The sequence below is a fragment of the Anolis carolinensis genome, chromosome 3 (genome assembly GCF_035594765.1).
Source record: "Anolis carolinensis isolate JA03-04 chromosome 3, rAnoCar3.1.pri, whole genome shotgun sequence".
NCBI classification, from domain to species: Eukaryota; Metazoa; Chordata; class Lepidosauria; order Squamata; family Dactyloidae; genus Anolis; species Anolis carolinensis.
Window position 1 is genome coordinate 194344022 of NC_085843.1, and position 13003 is coordinate 194357024.

General features: G+C 40.7%; 1 protein-coding gene across 1 annotated transcript; it reads left to right on the forward strand.

Moving 5' to 3' along the window:
- The first annotated feature begins 1151 nt into the window (after window positions 1-1151).
- Window positions 1152-12579, forward strand: hmx2 (H6 family homeobox 2). Its single transcript, XM_003218601.4, has 2 exons — window positions 1152-1588; window positions 11423-12579. The coding sequence occupies exons 1-2, from the start codon at window positions 1291-1293 to the stop codon at window positions 12001-12003; spliced, it is 879 nt and encodes a 292-aa protein (XP_003218649.2). The 5' UTR covers window positions 1152-1290; the 3' UTR covers window positions 12004-12579.
- Window positions 12580-13003: the final 424 nt, after the last annotated feature.

Below are 13003 nucleotides of genomic sequence, written 5' to 3' on the forward strand. Positions count from 1 at the left end.
ATCCCTCTTTATTATCCAACATATTCGCTTATCCAACGTTCTGCCGGCCCGTTTATGTTGGATAAGTGAGACTCTACTGTATCTGTGGAGGGTGAGAGAAGAACTCTTTGTCAGTTGGAGGCCATGAATGTTGTAGTTAATCACCTCAATTAACAATGTGGGATTTTCTGACTTGATATTCTGGGATATAGGGCTGTGTGGAAACCCTAAACCGCCGCCTTGGCTACGGGCATGGTCCCCACCACAGGAGAAAAAAAAATACAGTAGAGTCTCACTTATCCAACTCTCTGGATTATCCAACGCATTTTTGTAGTCCATGTTTTCAATGCATTGTGATATTTTGGTGCTAAATTCGTAAATACAGGAATTACTACATAGCATTGATCTGTAATGAACTACTTTTCCTGTCAAATTTGTTGTAAAGCATGATGTTTTGGTGCTTAATTTGTAAAATCATAACCTAATTCGATGTGTAATAGGCTTTTCGTTAACCCCGGTGGCGAAGTGCGTTAAAGCACTGAGCTGGAAAGGTCCCACGTTCAAACCCCGGGAGCGGCATGAGCGGCCGCTGTTAGCTCCAGCTCCTGCCAACCTAGCAGTTCGAAAACATGCCAATGTGAGTAGATCAATAGGTACCGCTTTGTCGGGAAGGTAACGGTGCTCCATGCAGTCATGCCGTCCACATGACCTTGGAGGTGTCTACGGACAACGCCGGCTCTTCGGCTTGAAAATGGAGATGAGCACCAATCCCCAGAGTCAGACATGACTGGACTTAACTTTACCTTTTTTATTGATCTATAATGAACTACTTTTCCTGTAAATTTGTTGTGTAACATGATGCTTTGGTGCTTAATTTGTAATCATAACCTAATTTGATGTGTAATAGGCTTTTCCTTAATCCCTCCTTATTATCCAACATATTCGCTTATCCAACGTTCTGCCGGCCCGTTTATGTTGAATAAGTGAGATTCTACTGTACATGCATTTAAAGATTACCCTTTTGAGTGTGAGTTTCAACCCCAAGGGAAAAGAAGCATTGACTGGGGCGTCCTAGAATTTTGAAACTTTCCGGGCCTGCGGGGCGCGTCGTGATTGGCCAAGGCGGGCCCTACATGCAAATGAGGCCCCGCCGCCGGGAGATCAATAGAGACCTGAGCGGGAAAGGAGCATGCAGTCGGGCTCGGGCGGCTCAGGGGAAAGCTGCCCCAAACGCCCCCCTTTTCCTCCTCCTTCCCGGTCCCTTCTAAACCCGCCGCTCTTCTCTTCCTCCTCCTCCTCCCGTTTCTTAGGATGAGCAACAAAGAAGAGCCGAGCAAGGGCTGCCCCGCCGCCGCCGCCACTACCACCACCGCGGCCCCGATTTCCAGCTTCACCATCCAGTCCATCCTGGGCAACAGCAAGAGCGTTGGACCCACTTCGGAAGGAGGCGCCCCAGCCGCCGTCTCCTCTTGGCCGGGCAGGAAAAGGAGCCTTTCCGTCTCCTCCGAGGAAGAGGAGCCCGACGAGGGATGGAAGCCCCCCGCCTGCTTCTGCGGCCCCAAGGAAGCCCCACACAAGCGGCAGCCCCTCGCCGCCTTCACCTGTCTCGGTAAGCAGCAGCGTCCTCATCCTGGCAAAGGAAAGGCTTGGCCAAGGAAACTTGTATTTACGTTGCCATATAGCAGTGTAGAATGAAGCTAAGGGTCGGTCTCAACAGAGCTCTAAATTGCACTATTTTGCAGCGTTAGACCCAACCTTTGCCTCTTTCTTCCTTTGCTTGGCTCTGAAGCCAGTTTTCTAAAAGTAGTACTCAAATGCCATTTCAAACCCAGTCTTGGAGAAAGTAGTTTTTGAAAATCTTGCAACCCAATTTTAGGATTGCACAAACCCATTAAGGGATTCCTTTGGTGGGAGATTGTTCTTCTGGGCGTCCCAAGATTCTCGTGGATTGATTGATTGACTGAAGGTTCGAAACGCGTTAAATGGACAGTGTAGATAGGGACATTGTTTTTTTAAAAAAACGATATCTCGGCTGAGAATTAAGTTTCAGACTCGGGTGCGAAGCTTTCTGTCTTGCAGAGGTGTAAGGTTTAAAAGGCTCGTGTCGTTTTTGTGGGTTGTTTAAATGTTTTGAATTCTTATCCATATTATTGGGAGCAGGAGGCTGAATGTCGCCAACCATTCAAGGGAAATGGAAGGAAACATTTTTGGGATATATCTACAGTAGAATCTCACTTATCCAACATAAACGGGCCGGTAGAACGTTGGATAAGCGAATACGTTGGATAACAAGGAGAGATTAAGGAGAAACCTATTAAACACCAAATTAGGTTGTGATTTTACAAATTAAGCACCAAAACATCATGTTATACAACAAATTTGACAGAAAAGGTATTTCAATATGCAGTAATGCTATGTAGTAATTACTGTATTTACGCATTTAGCAGCAAAATATCACAATGTATTGAAAACATTGACTACAAAAATGCGTTGGATAATCCAGAACGTTGGATAAGTGAATGTTGGATAAGTGAGACTCTACTGTATATCTATATACCAAAAATGTTTCAAAAATATGTGTATATATGTGTGTGAGTATATTATATATATGTCTATGTGTATGTATATAATATTATAATTTATTATATAAGATATGTATATTATATATACACACACATACATACCTACATTTTAGAAACAATTTTGGAAGATATATACCTAAATTTTTTCAAAAATATGTGTGTGTGTGTGTGCATATATGTATATTTATGTATATGTATAATATTATATATATAATTTTATAATACACACACACACATACATGCATACATTTTGGAAACATTTTTGGAATATATATATATATATATACCTCAAATGTTTCAAAATATATGTGTGTGTGTGTATATATATATGTATATGTATGTATATTATATCTATAATTTTATATAATATATATACATGCATACTTACATACATTTTAAAAACATTTTTGGAATATAATACATATATTCCAAAAATGTTTCCAAAATATGTGTGTGTCTAGATAGATAGACATTTAATATATCTATATATAAATATATGACACACATATATTTGGAAATAGTTTTGAATATATATATGTACAGATTCCAAAAATGTTTCTTCCCATTTTCTTTGAATAGTTGACTACATCCAGCCTCCTGCTCTCAGTAATATGGATAAGAACTAAAAGCATTTTTAATATATATATGTTCCAAAAATGTGTGTATACACACACATATATAGTTATAGTTATATATTTTTATTTGCCTCTCCCTTGCTTTCTGGAGGCATCACTTGTTAATTCTTATAGATAACGGTGAATGGAAGGAAAAGTTTTTTTCCCCCGGGGTGATTGGCGAAAGGACTTCTACATATCGATATTTCTGTATATATTCCACGAATTCTCTCTAGCGGGAGATAAGGTCACTGTTATCCACCGGAATGAGCAAGTGAGATCTGCTGAAAGAAAGGGAAAGATATACACACATACATACTGGCCTGTTTTTCATATATATATATATATATATATATATATATATATATATATATATATATATACACACACACACACACACACACACTGTATGTAGTAGGTACAGATACAGTATATGAATATGTATGTATGTGTGTGTTCATATATATACAAACATACACACATATATATTTATGTGCATGCATGTGTGTGTATATATATATGGATGTGTATCTTTCCAATATACTTTTGTAGCCTGTTGTTTGTTTGTGTTTATGTGTCTCGGATATAATCATATATAGTTTGTGTATGTGTGTGCATATTTATATTATGTGTGTGTATGTGTGTGTGTCCAACATATATATAGTTTGTGTATGTGTGTGTATATATATGTGTGTGTGTGTATATATATATTTCCAATATACTTTTCTAGCCTGTTGTTTGTGTTTATGTGTCTCAGATATGATATATATATATATATAGATAGATAGATATAGATATCATATATATATATATATATATATATATATATAGAGAGAGAGAGAGAGAGAGAGAGAATTTGTGTATGTGTGTGTATATATAGGATGTGTGCGTATGTCTCTCTCTCTCTATATATATATCCTATATATACGTTTGTGTATGTGTGTGTATATATATCTTTCCAATATACTTTATAGCCTGTTTGTTTGTGTTTATGTGTCTCAGATATTATATGTGTGTATATATATACATATATATTGTGTATGTGTGCTTGTAGGGTATATATATAGTATGTGTGTATGTATACATGTGTGTGTATGTATCCTTCCAATACACTTTTCTAGTCTGTTTGTGTTTATGTGTCTCAGATATATATATATATATATATATATATATATATATATATATATACACACACACATACATATATATATGTGTAGTTTGTGTATGTGTATATGTGTGTGTATATATATATATAGTATGTGTGTATGTATGTGCACGCACACATATATATATGACCTTATATTCTGAGACACATAAATGAAAACAAAACAATGGAGTGGAAAAGCCTCTTGGAAAGATCTGACCCTAATTTACTTGTGCATTATTAACCCCAGAATTAAGTTAAATAGAATTACATGGCAACTTCATTTTCTGCCATGGCAAGTATGCCGAAAAGTATCGCTTTGTAACGCAATTCGAGAGAGCAAGCCCCATCCACAACAACGGGGCCAGTGCGAGGACCTTAATTCTAAAGCCATTCTAACACTTTATGGTTAGAATTATAAAGCAGGATTAGATTTCCGAATTGTTTGGTTCACTGAGACTTGAGAAAAGCTTCCCACAGGATGGTAAAGCATCAAAACATCCGGGCGTCTCCTGGGCAACTGTCATTGCAGACGGCCAATTCTCTCACACCAGAAGCGAACTGCAGTGTCTCAAGACACGAAAAAACAAAACAAAAACGGATTCGAGTTAAGAAGAGAGTTAAAAAAAATATTTCAAAGACAGGAAGGGATTTGATCTGTAGGCACACATACCCGCATATCGCAGAGGATGGTTAAGCACAGGCGAACTGGAATGGATGTGTATTTCCCTGCAAAGCAGTTTGCTATTTGGCGCTGCCCAATAATGCAGTTTGAACTGCTTTCTGTGGACATACTTTGACCATTGCATTATTTGATAGTGTAGATCCAACCAGTGTAGATCTAAGGCGTAAATGATGTTTATACCTGGTGCCAGGATCCACATCATCCGCGGCTTCATAGGGTTTTAATTTGTCTATGCGTGTTTACACCTACATGTGCATTCCTGGCCCTATTGGGGAGCATCAAGACTTGGTTTATCCCATTGTAAAGCTTAATCCAGTTCCTGACGCTGATCTAAACACCTTTCAAAGTGCATTATATCGTCCGGTTTTCGAGCTGCCTTCCCTCCATGTGTTATTCTTCACAGAGGATGGATAAACTTAGTTAGTTATCATGCAGTTCAATGCAATACAAGTGTTAGTGTAGAACCAGCCTATGAGAACTAGTTCCTTGCTAAGTCATTTGTTTTAGGGACTTAGTTTAGGATTATGAAGAAGGAACAGAACAACACACTCAGGAGTTGTGTCTCTATTTCTTTTCTATTCAGTTTCATTATTTTCTTCTATACACTGACTGACCACTCAATGCAGCTTCAAACCTGTATTCGCTGTGTATGGTTAAGGTAATGGTTAAAGGTTTTTCCTCTTGTCGGGATTCGAACCCCGAACTTTCCGTCAGCAAGTTCAGCAGCTCAGCGGCTTAACTCGCTGCGCCACGGGGGCTCCATGATTTCAGCTCGAAAACTTTAGCATATTATACCCTTTGCCTATGATTACATACTAGGAAATCCTGGAATCCGTTTGGAGGATGACACAAACAAAACACAGAGCCCTGATACTCATTCTGGGCTTTCTTTCCCGCACACTTTTGTGGGAGTTTGTTGTCTCGCTGCTGTCTTTTGAAGCTAGCTTCGAATTGCTTTAAATGGACAGTATAGGTGGTGGTGGTGGTGGTGGTGGGGGGGGGGGCTAAGAGAACTATTTTCCTGCGGAAGTAGTTTGTTATGATGAGAGCTGATGACAGTCAAGCACTGGAAAACTATTTCCCTGCAAAGCAAGCTTGGGCATATTTATTGTAAGTACACCCATGGAAGTGAATACCATTTGCACCTGAGACTCCAAGATGTTTCAATATTTATGATTTTTTCCCCCAAAGACTGGAGAATAAACAAGCCTAGGAGAAGTATTTTTCTGCAAAGTAGTTTGTGATGCTTGTGGGAATTCTTTCTCCCACCCTGGACCTTCCACAGATATATAAATCTCACTTGCCTAGTTTCCAACAGACCTCACAACCTCTGAGGATGCCTGACATAGATGTGGGCGAAACGTCAGGAGAGAATGCTTCTGGAACATGGCCATGCAGCTTGGAAAATTCACAGCAACCCAGTGATTCCAAAACAGAGCTTTGGTTTATTTTTTTCCCAGGAGGCTGAGGAGGGAAATATCTTGGAGGATAGTGAAGCTAAGAACTATTTCCTTGCAAACCAGTTGGTTATTGGGTTTGCATTAGGATTGTTGGATGGCCTGGAGAAGGAAATTCTGTAGCTGTAGCTATTGGATTCAGGACAAAATAGGCTGGTTAATGTGTTAGTTAAAATATGAGGCCCCTTCCTTGGGCCCTGAAAGATGTAGGCCTGATTGGCCTACATTGCCTGCTTAGTGGCACACTCCCATAGGCTCCACTATGTAACAAAATATGAAAAAATATTATGTTCCTGAAAGTGTTACTTCCTGTTTAATTGTGCAGTTCTTACTTTCAAAGTACTTAGTTGTAATTTTCTTGAATGATTTCCTGAATGAATGTGCAGACAGCAAAACCCCAAATTTGGCATCTTAATAAACTTTGCCCCTGCTTTCTTTATGATAGAACCAATTAGGAGATGAGCTTTATAACCCAGGAACAAAAAACATGTTATAGTGTAAACCACTCACAGACTCCCTTGATTAAGGCTGGATGTACCACTGCTCTATATCCCAGGATCTGATCCCGGATTATATGAGTCTACATTGTCAGATAATCTGGAATATAGAGATGATCTGGGATCAGATCCTGGCTATAGAGCAGTGAAGATCAAGCCTGAGACTACTTATACACTGCCATATAAAATCCAGATTAACTTTGAACTGGATTACATGACAGTGTAGACTCAGTCCCATCTTTGATGCTATAAAATCCATATTATCAAAGCAGATAATGCATATTGGATTATATGAGTCTACACTCATATTTTTGAATTTAATGTATCACATTTTAACTGTTGTGGGGATTTTCCCCATGTAAGCCATCCCGAGTCCCTTAAGGAGATGGAGGCAGGATACAAAAATAAAGTTGTTGTTGTTGTTACACTGACATATAACCAACCCAGTTCAAAGCAGATAATCTGGATTTTATATGGTAGTGTAGAAGGGACTTCAGATAATCCTGTTCAAAGCAGATCATATGGATTATCTGCTTTGATAATGTGGATGATGTGGTGGTATAGAAGGGGCCTCTGTTGTCAGGGAAGACCTTTGGGAAACTGCAGCTCCCAAGGGTCACCATAGTTGCACAGCTAATCCCATTTTTGGAAGAATTTTATAATTCCAGCTGGTAGACTTACAGGGTGACAAAGGGCCCTTCCACATAGCCATATAACCCATAATATCAAGGCAGAAAATCCCACAATATCTGCTTTGAACTGGGTTATCTGAGTCCACACTGCCATATATTCCAGTTCAAAGCAGAAAATGTGGGATATTATTCAGCTGTGTGGAAGGGTCCTTAGTGACACTGCTAAATATAAAGTAATTCCAAGCAGATGAATTAGTGAAATATAAAACTATAAGTTTTTGGAAGGGGCCAAACAGATTGAAGGATAGTTTATCTCCTCGAACTGTGTCTATGTTAGTTTTGCTCTGATGTGGGGGCTGTGTGGTGATTGTGGTAGGCAGCATGGAAGGATGGGTGTGTTGTTTTGTGGTGTGTGTGTGGGATTGTGCAATAGCACAATGACAAAGCTATTCTATTCTAGATTCTATTCTATGAATACTGTTGCGATTTCTAGACTTACAATGTCAGGGAGGAAGAATGAACACTTCTGCTTAATGGAGTCCAATTCTCCATTATGGAGAATATCCTTATCTGTTGCACTCAAAATGTGGATTATCTGATTAGATAATCTGGATTATCATCATAATCTTTGGGGATCACTTCTGTCAGAGTAGGATGGAAGGCCATTCCTGTTTGCCCTGATATTCTGGGTTATATGGCTGTGTGGAAGGGCCTTCAATGTTCAGTGAAAGGCCAAGCTTTTATCTATGGTTTAGAGTGGCTTGTAGATCTTCTTATTTATTAGCTTCATTTATAGCCTGCATTTCTCACTCTGTGGGGGACTCAAGGATAGCACAGGTTAGAATCCCAGAAGGAAACAGCTGCCTTATTCTGCTGAAAGAGGGATTGGTTGCATTGGCAGCATTAACACCTCCTTGCTGACCAAGAGACTGAACAGATTTTCCTTTCTCTTTCCTCTGAGCCTGCTGCTTTGAAGCAGCTACCTCTTAAGTGCTTGGGATCCCTTCCATACTATTCAGCCATGAGCCATCTACTCCAGAATTTTTAAGTTTCTCCTTCTGTTTCTCACTGTACTTCAGATCTCACTAACTGGGAAAAGGAGTTGCTCATAGCAATTTTTCTTGTTGTTGACTTGCACATCTGTTGGTGAAGCTTATTTCTAGAGATCTTCAGCATTAGTAAACTGGCAGTCTTGTGTTTTATTTCAGTGATTTCCAGATAAAGCTTTGAAGGATATGTTTTCTTTCTTCTGAATGAGCACAGACCATATTATCATCAGCATATTGGAGTTCTATAATTGGATCACATAGCAGTGTAGAAGGAGCCCGAGAACCTTTCCACACAGCCATATAACCCAGGGCCTTTCCACACAGCCACATAATCCAGAATATCAAAGCAGAAAATCCCATATTATCTTCTTTGAACTGAAATGTATGGCAGTGTGGACTCAGATAACCTAGTTCAAAGCAGATATTGTGGGATTTTCTGCCTTGATATTCTGGGTTATATGGCTGTGTGGAAGGGCTCCCAGTATATCAAGGCAGAATAACCCACAATATCTGCTTTGAACTGGGTTATCTGAGTCCACATCACCAAATATTCCAGTTCAAAGTAGATAATGTGGGATTTTATTCAGCTGTGTCGAATGGGCCTTAGGCTCCTTCTGCACAGCTGAATAAAATCCCACATTTTATTTCCAAGCAGGTATTGTGGGTTATTGGTGTTTTTATATTTTATGATGTTTTATTTTATTTTTATTTCTTTTTTCATTTTTTATTCTTTATTTTAGTTGACATCATTTTGTTAATAAGTTATGGTTATGTTTTCTAATTTGCTTTGTCTTGATGTAAACTGTTTGTACGGTTTTCTTTGGGCATTGAATGTTTGCCATATGTTGGAGATAGGGCTATATATAAAGTTTATTTATTTGATATTCTGGGTTATATGGCTGTGTAGAAGGGCCCTCAATGTTCAGTCAGAGACCAAGGTTTTTGTATCCTTCTGCAAAGGCATTTAGAGTAGCTTGTGGGTCTTCTGAATGAGCACAGACCACATTATCATCAGCATATTGGAGTTCTATAACTGGATTACATAGCAGTGTAGAAGGGGCCTGAGAGCCCTTCCACACAGTTCTATAACCCAGAATATCAAGGCAGGAAATCCCACAATATCTGCTTTGATCTGGGATATCTGAGACCACACTGCCATATATTCTAGTTTTATTTCCATGTCAGGTGCAAGTTGCTTCTGGTGTGAGAGAATTGGTTGTCTGCAAGACCTTGCCCAGGAGACCCGTTTTACCATCCTCGTGGGAGGCTTCTCTCTATATTCCAGTTCACAGCAGATAATGTGGGATTTTATTCAGCTGTGTGGAAGGGGCCTGAGAGGCCAAGCTTTTCATATCCTTCTGCAGAGGTATTTAGAGTGGCTTGGAGATCTTCTGAATGAGCACAGGCCACATTATCATCAGCATATTGGAGTTCTATAACTGGTTTACATAGCATCTTAGAAGGGGCCTGAGAGGCTTCCACACAGCCCTATAACCCAGAATATCAAGGCAGGAAATCCCACAATATATGCTTTGATCTGGGTTATCTGAGTCCACACTGCCATATATTCCAATTATTTTTTGTGTCAGGTGCAAGTTGCTTCTGGTTAGAGAGAATTGGTGATGTTTTACCATCCTTGTGGGAGGCTTCTCTATATTCCAGTCCAAAGTAGATAATGTGGGATTTTATTCAGATGTGTGGAAAGGACCTGAGGGCCCTTCCACACAGCCCTATATCCCAGAATATCAAGGCAGAAAACCCTACATTATTTGATTGTGGACTCAGATAACCCAGTTCAAAGCAGATAATGTGGTATTCTCTACCTTGATATCCAGGGTTATATGGCTGTCTGAAGGGGCCCACAGATAACCCAGTTCAAAGCAGATTTTGTGTGTTTTTCTGCCTTGATATCCTGGGTTATATATATGGCTGTGTGGAAGGACCCACAGATAACCTAATTCAAAGCAGATATTGTGGGATTTTCTGCCTGGATATCCTGGGTTATGTGGCTGTGTGGAAGGGCCCTGAGATAACCCAGTTCAAAGCAGATATTGTGGGATTTTCTGCCTTGATATCCTGGGTTATATGGCTGTGTGGAAGGGCTCACAGATAACCCAGTTCAAAGCAGATTTTGTGTGTTTTTCTTCCTTGATATCCTGGGTTATATGGCTGCGTGGAAGGGCCTACAGATAACCCAGTTCAAAGCAGATATTGTGGGATTTTTTGCCTGGATATTCTGGGTTATATGGCTGTGTGGAAGGACCCACAGATAGCCCAGTTCAAAGCAGATATGGTGCGATTTTCTGCCTTGATATCCTGGGTTCAAAGCAGAGATAACAGCAGGCCGGGCTGTGGCGCAGGCTGGAAAGCAAGCCAGCTGCAACAAATCACTCTGACCAAGAGGTCATGAGTTCGAGGCCAGCCCGTGCCTGCGTCTTGTCTCTGTTCTATGTTATGGCATTGAATGTTTGCATTTATGTGTGCAATATGATCCGCCCTGAGTCCCCTTCGGGTTGAGAAGGGCGGAATATAAATGCTGTAAATAAATAAATAAATAACCCAGTTCAAAGCAGATATTGTATGATTTTCTGCCATGATATCCTGGGTTTTATGGCTTGATATTCTGGGATATAGGGCTGTGTAGATGAGGCCTGAGTGTCCAATTGGGATCAGGTAACTGAGATATAGACACAGTGTGCAAGGAGTGCAGTGTCTATCATTATGCCCAGGCATTTGACTTTCTGTGTTATGTGATACGTTTTCCTTTGTTTCTCCTTCCGAAGGCACGGCGGCGAAGGGCGTGGGGGCGCCGCTGCTTTCCTCGGAGCGGGGCCCGTCGTTCCTCTCCTCGGCGCCGCCTCCGCCGCTTCCTCCGCCGGACTTGAAGGAGGAGAAGGAGCGGCCCTTCGCGCCGGCTTCTTCCCCGGCGTCCCCGGCGCTGCTGGGGGTGGAGCGCGGCCCGCGCGAGGCCTCCTCGGCCAAGAAGAAGACCCGCACCGTCTTCTCCCGCAGCCAGGTCTACCAGCTGGAGTCCACCTTCGACCTGAAGCGCTACCTGAGCAGCTCGGAGCGGGCCTGCTTGGCCTCAAGCCTCCAGCTGACCGAGACTCAGGTCAAGACCTGGTTCCAGAACCGGCGCAACAAGTGGAAGCGGCAGCTCTCGGCCGAGCTGGAGGCGGCCAACATGGCCCACGCCTCGGCGCAGACGCTGGTGGGCATGCCGCTCGTCTTCCGCGACAATGCTCTCCTCCGGGTGCCGGTGCCGCGCTCCCTCGCCTTCCCGGCGCCCCTCTACTACCCCGGAGGGAGCAGCAGCCTCTCCGCCTTGCCCCTCTACAACCTCTACAACAAGATCGACTACTAGGACTCGTACTACATTGACTGAACCCGCACTTGTTCCAGGATTCCCTTTGGAATCGTCCGTGTCGCTGTGGACAGACTTCGCCCTCCTTGGCCCCTTTTAAAGAAATACACTGTGTGTATTCATTCCTGTTACAATATGTATATATATATTATATGAAATATATATAGTATCTATTTTTTTGAAAAAAAATATTTATGGGGAAAATAAAATAAACCTTTTCTGGGTTGGTTTCGTTGGGGTCCTTTTTTGTTTTCTATCTTGGCAGAGAAATGGACTTGATGCCGAACTTCAAGGAAAAAGCTCCACCAAAACACAACTTAGGAAAAACACAACTGCCCCCAAATGCCCGGCGCTTGTGGGGGTCTTCAGGTAGGGGAAACCCTTCCAATTTTTTTTTAGTATTTTTGTTTTTTTGGAAGGCTTTCTTCCTCTCCTAGCCCTTTCCGTTACATTTCCCGCGGAATAATGATTTTTCTGTGCGAAAAATAAAACACACACACACACCAAAAAGGAGCCTATTTCAGATCTGTAAATATTTTTAAATGAAAAAACATAAAATAAAGCGTTTTAAACAGACGTTGGTAGTTTGGGTCGGTTTGCTGGTATGTTCTCAATCTGCCTGTCTCTCTTCCCACAGTCTCCATACATACACACACACACACACACGTGTATATACAGTATATAGTACTACATAGTATTTATGTTGTATCTGTGTGTATATATACAAAACATGCATGTGAACATGTATAGTACATATATATGTTTAATGTGTATGTACCAGCATGCAACATATATATATATATATAATACATATATACACAGATGTGTATGTATATAGTATATATTTGTATGTGTGTATATGTGTATATATGTCATATGTTTATATAGATACATACTTGTAACAGATATACTATGTACATATATATATATATAATATGTTGTGTATATACACAGCACACACATGTACACACATATACACATACATGTATACATAGTATAT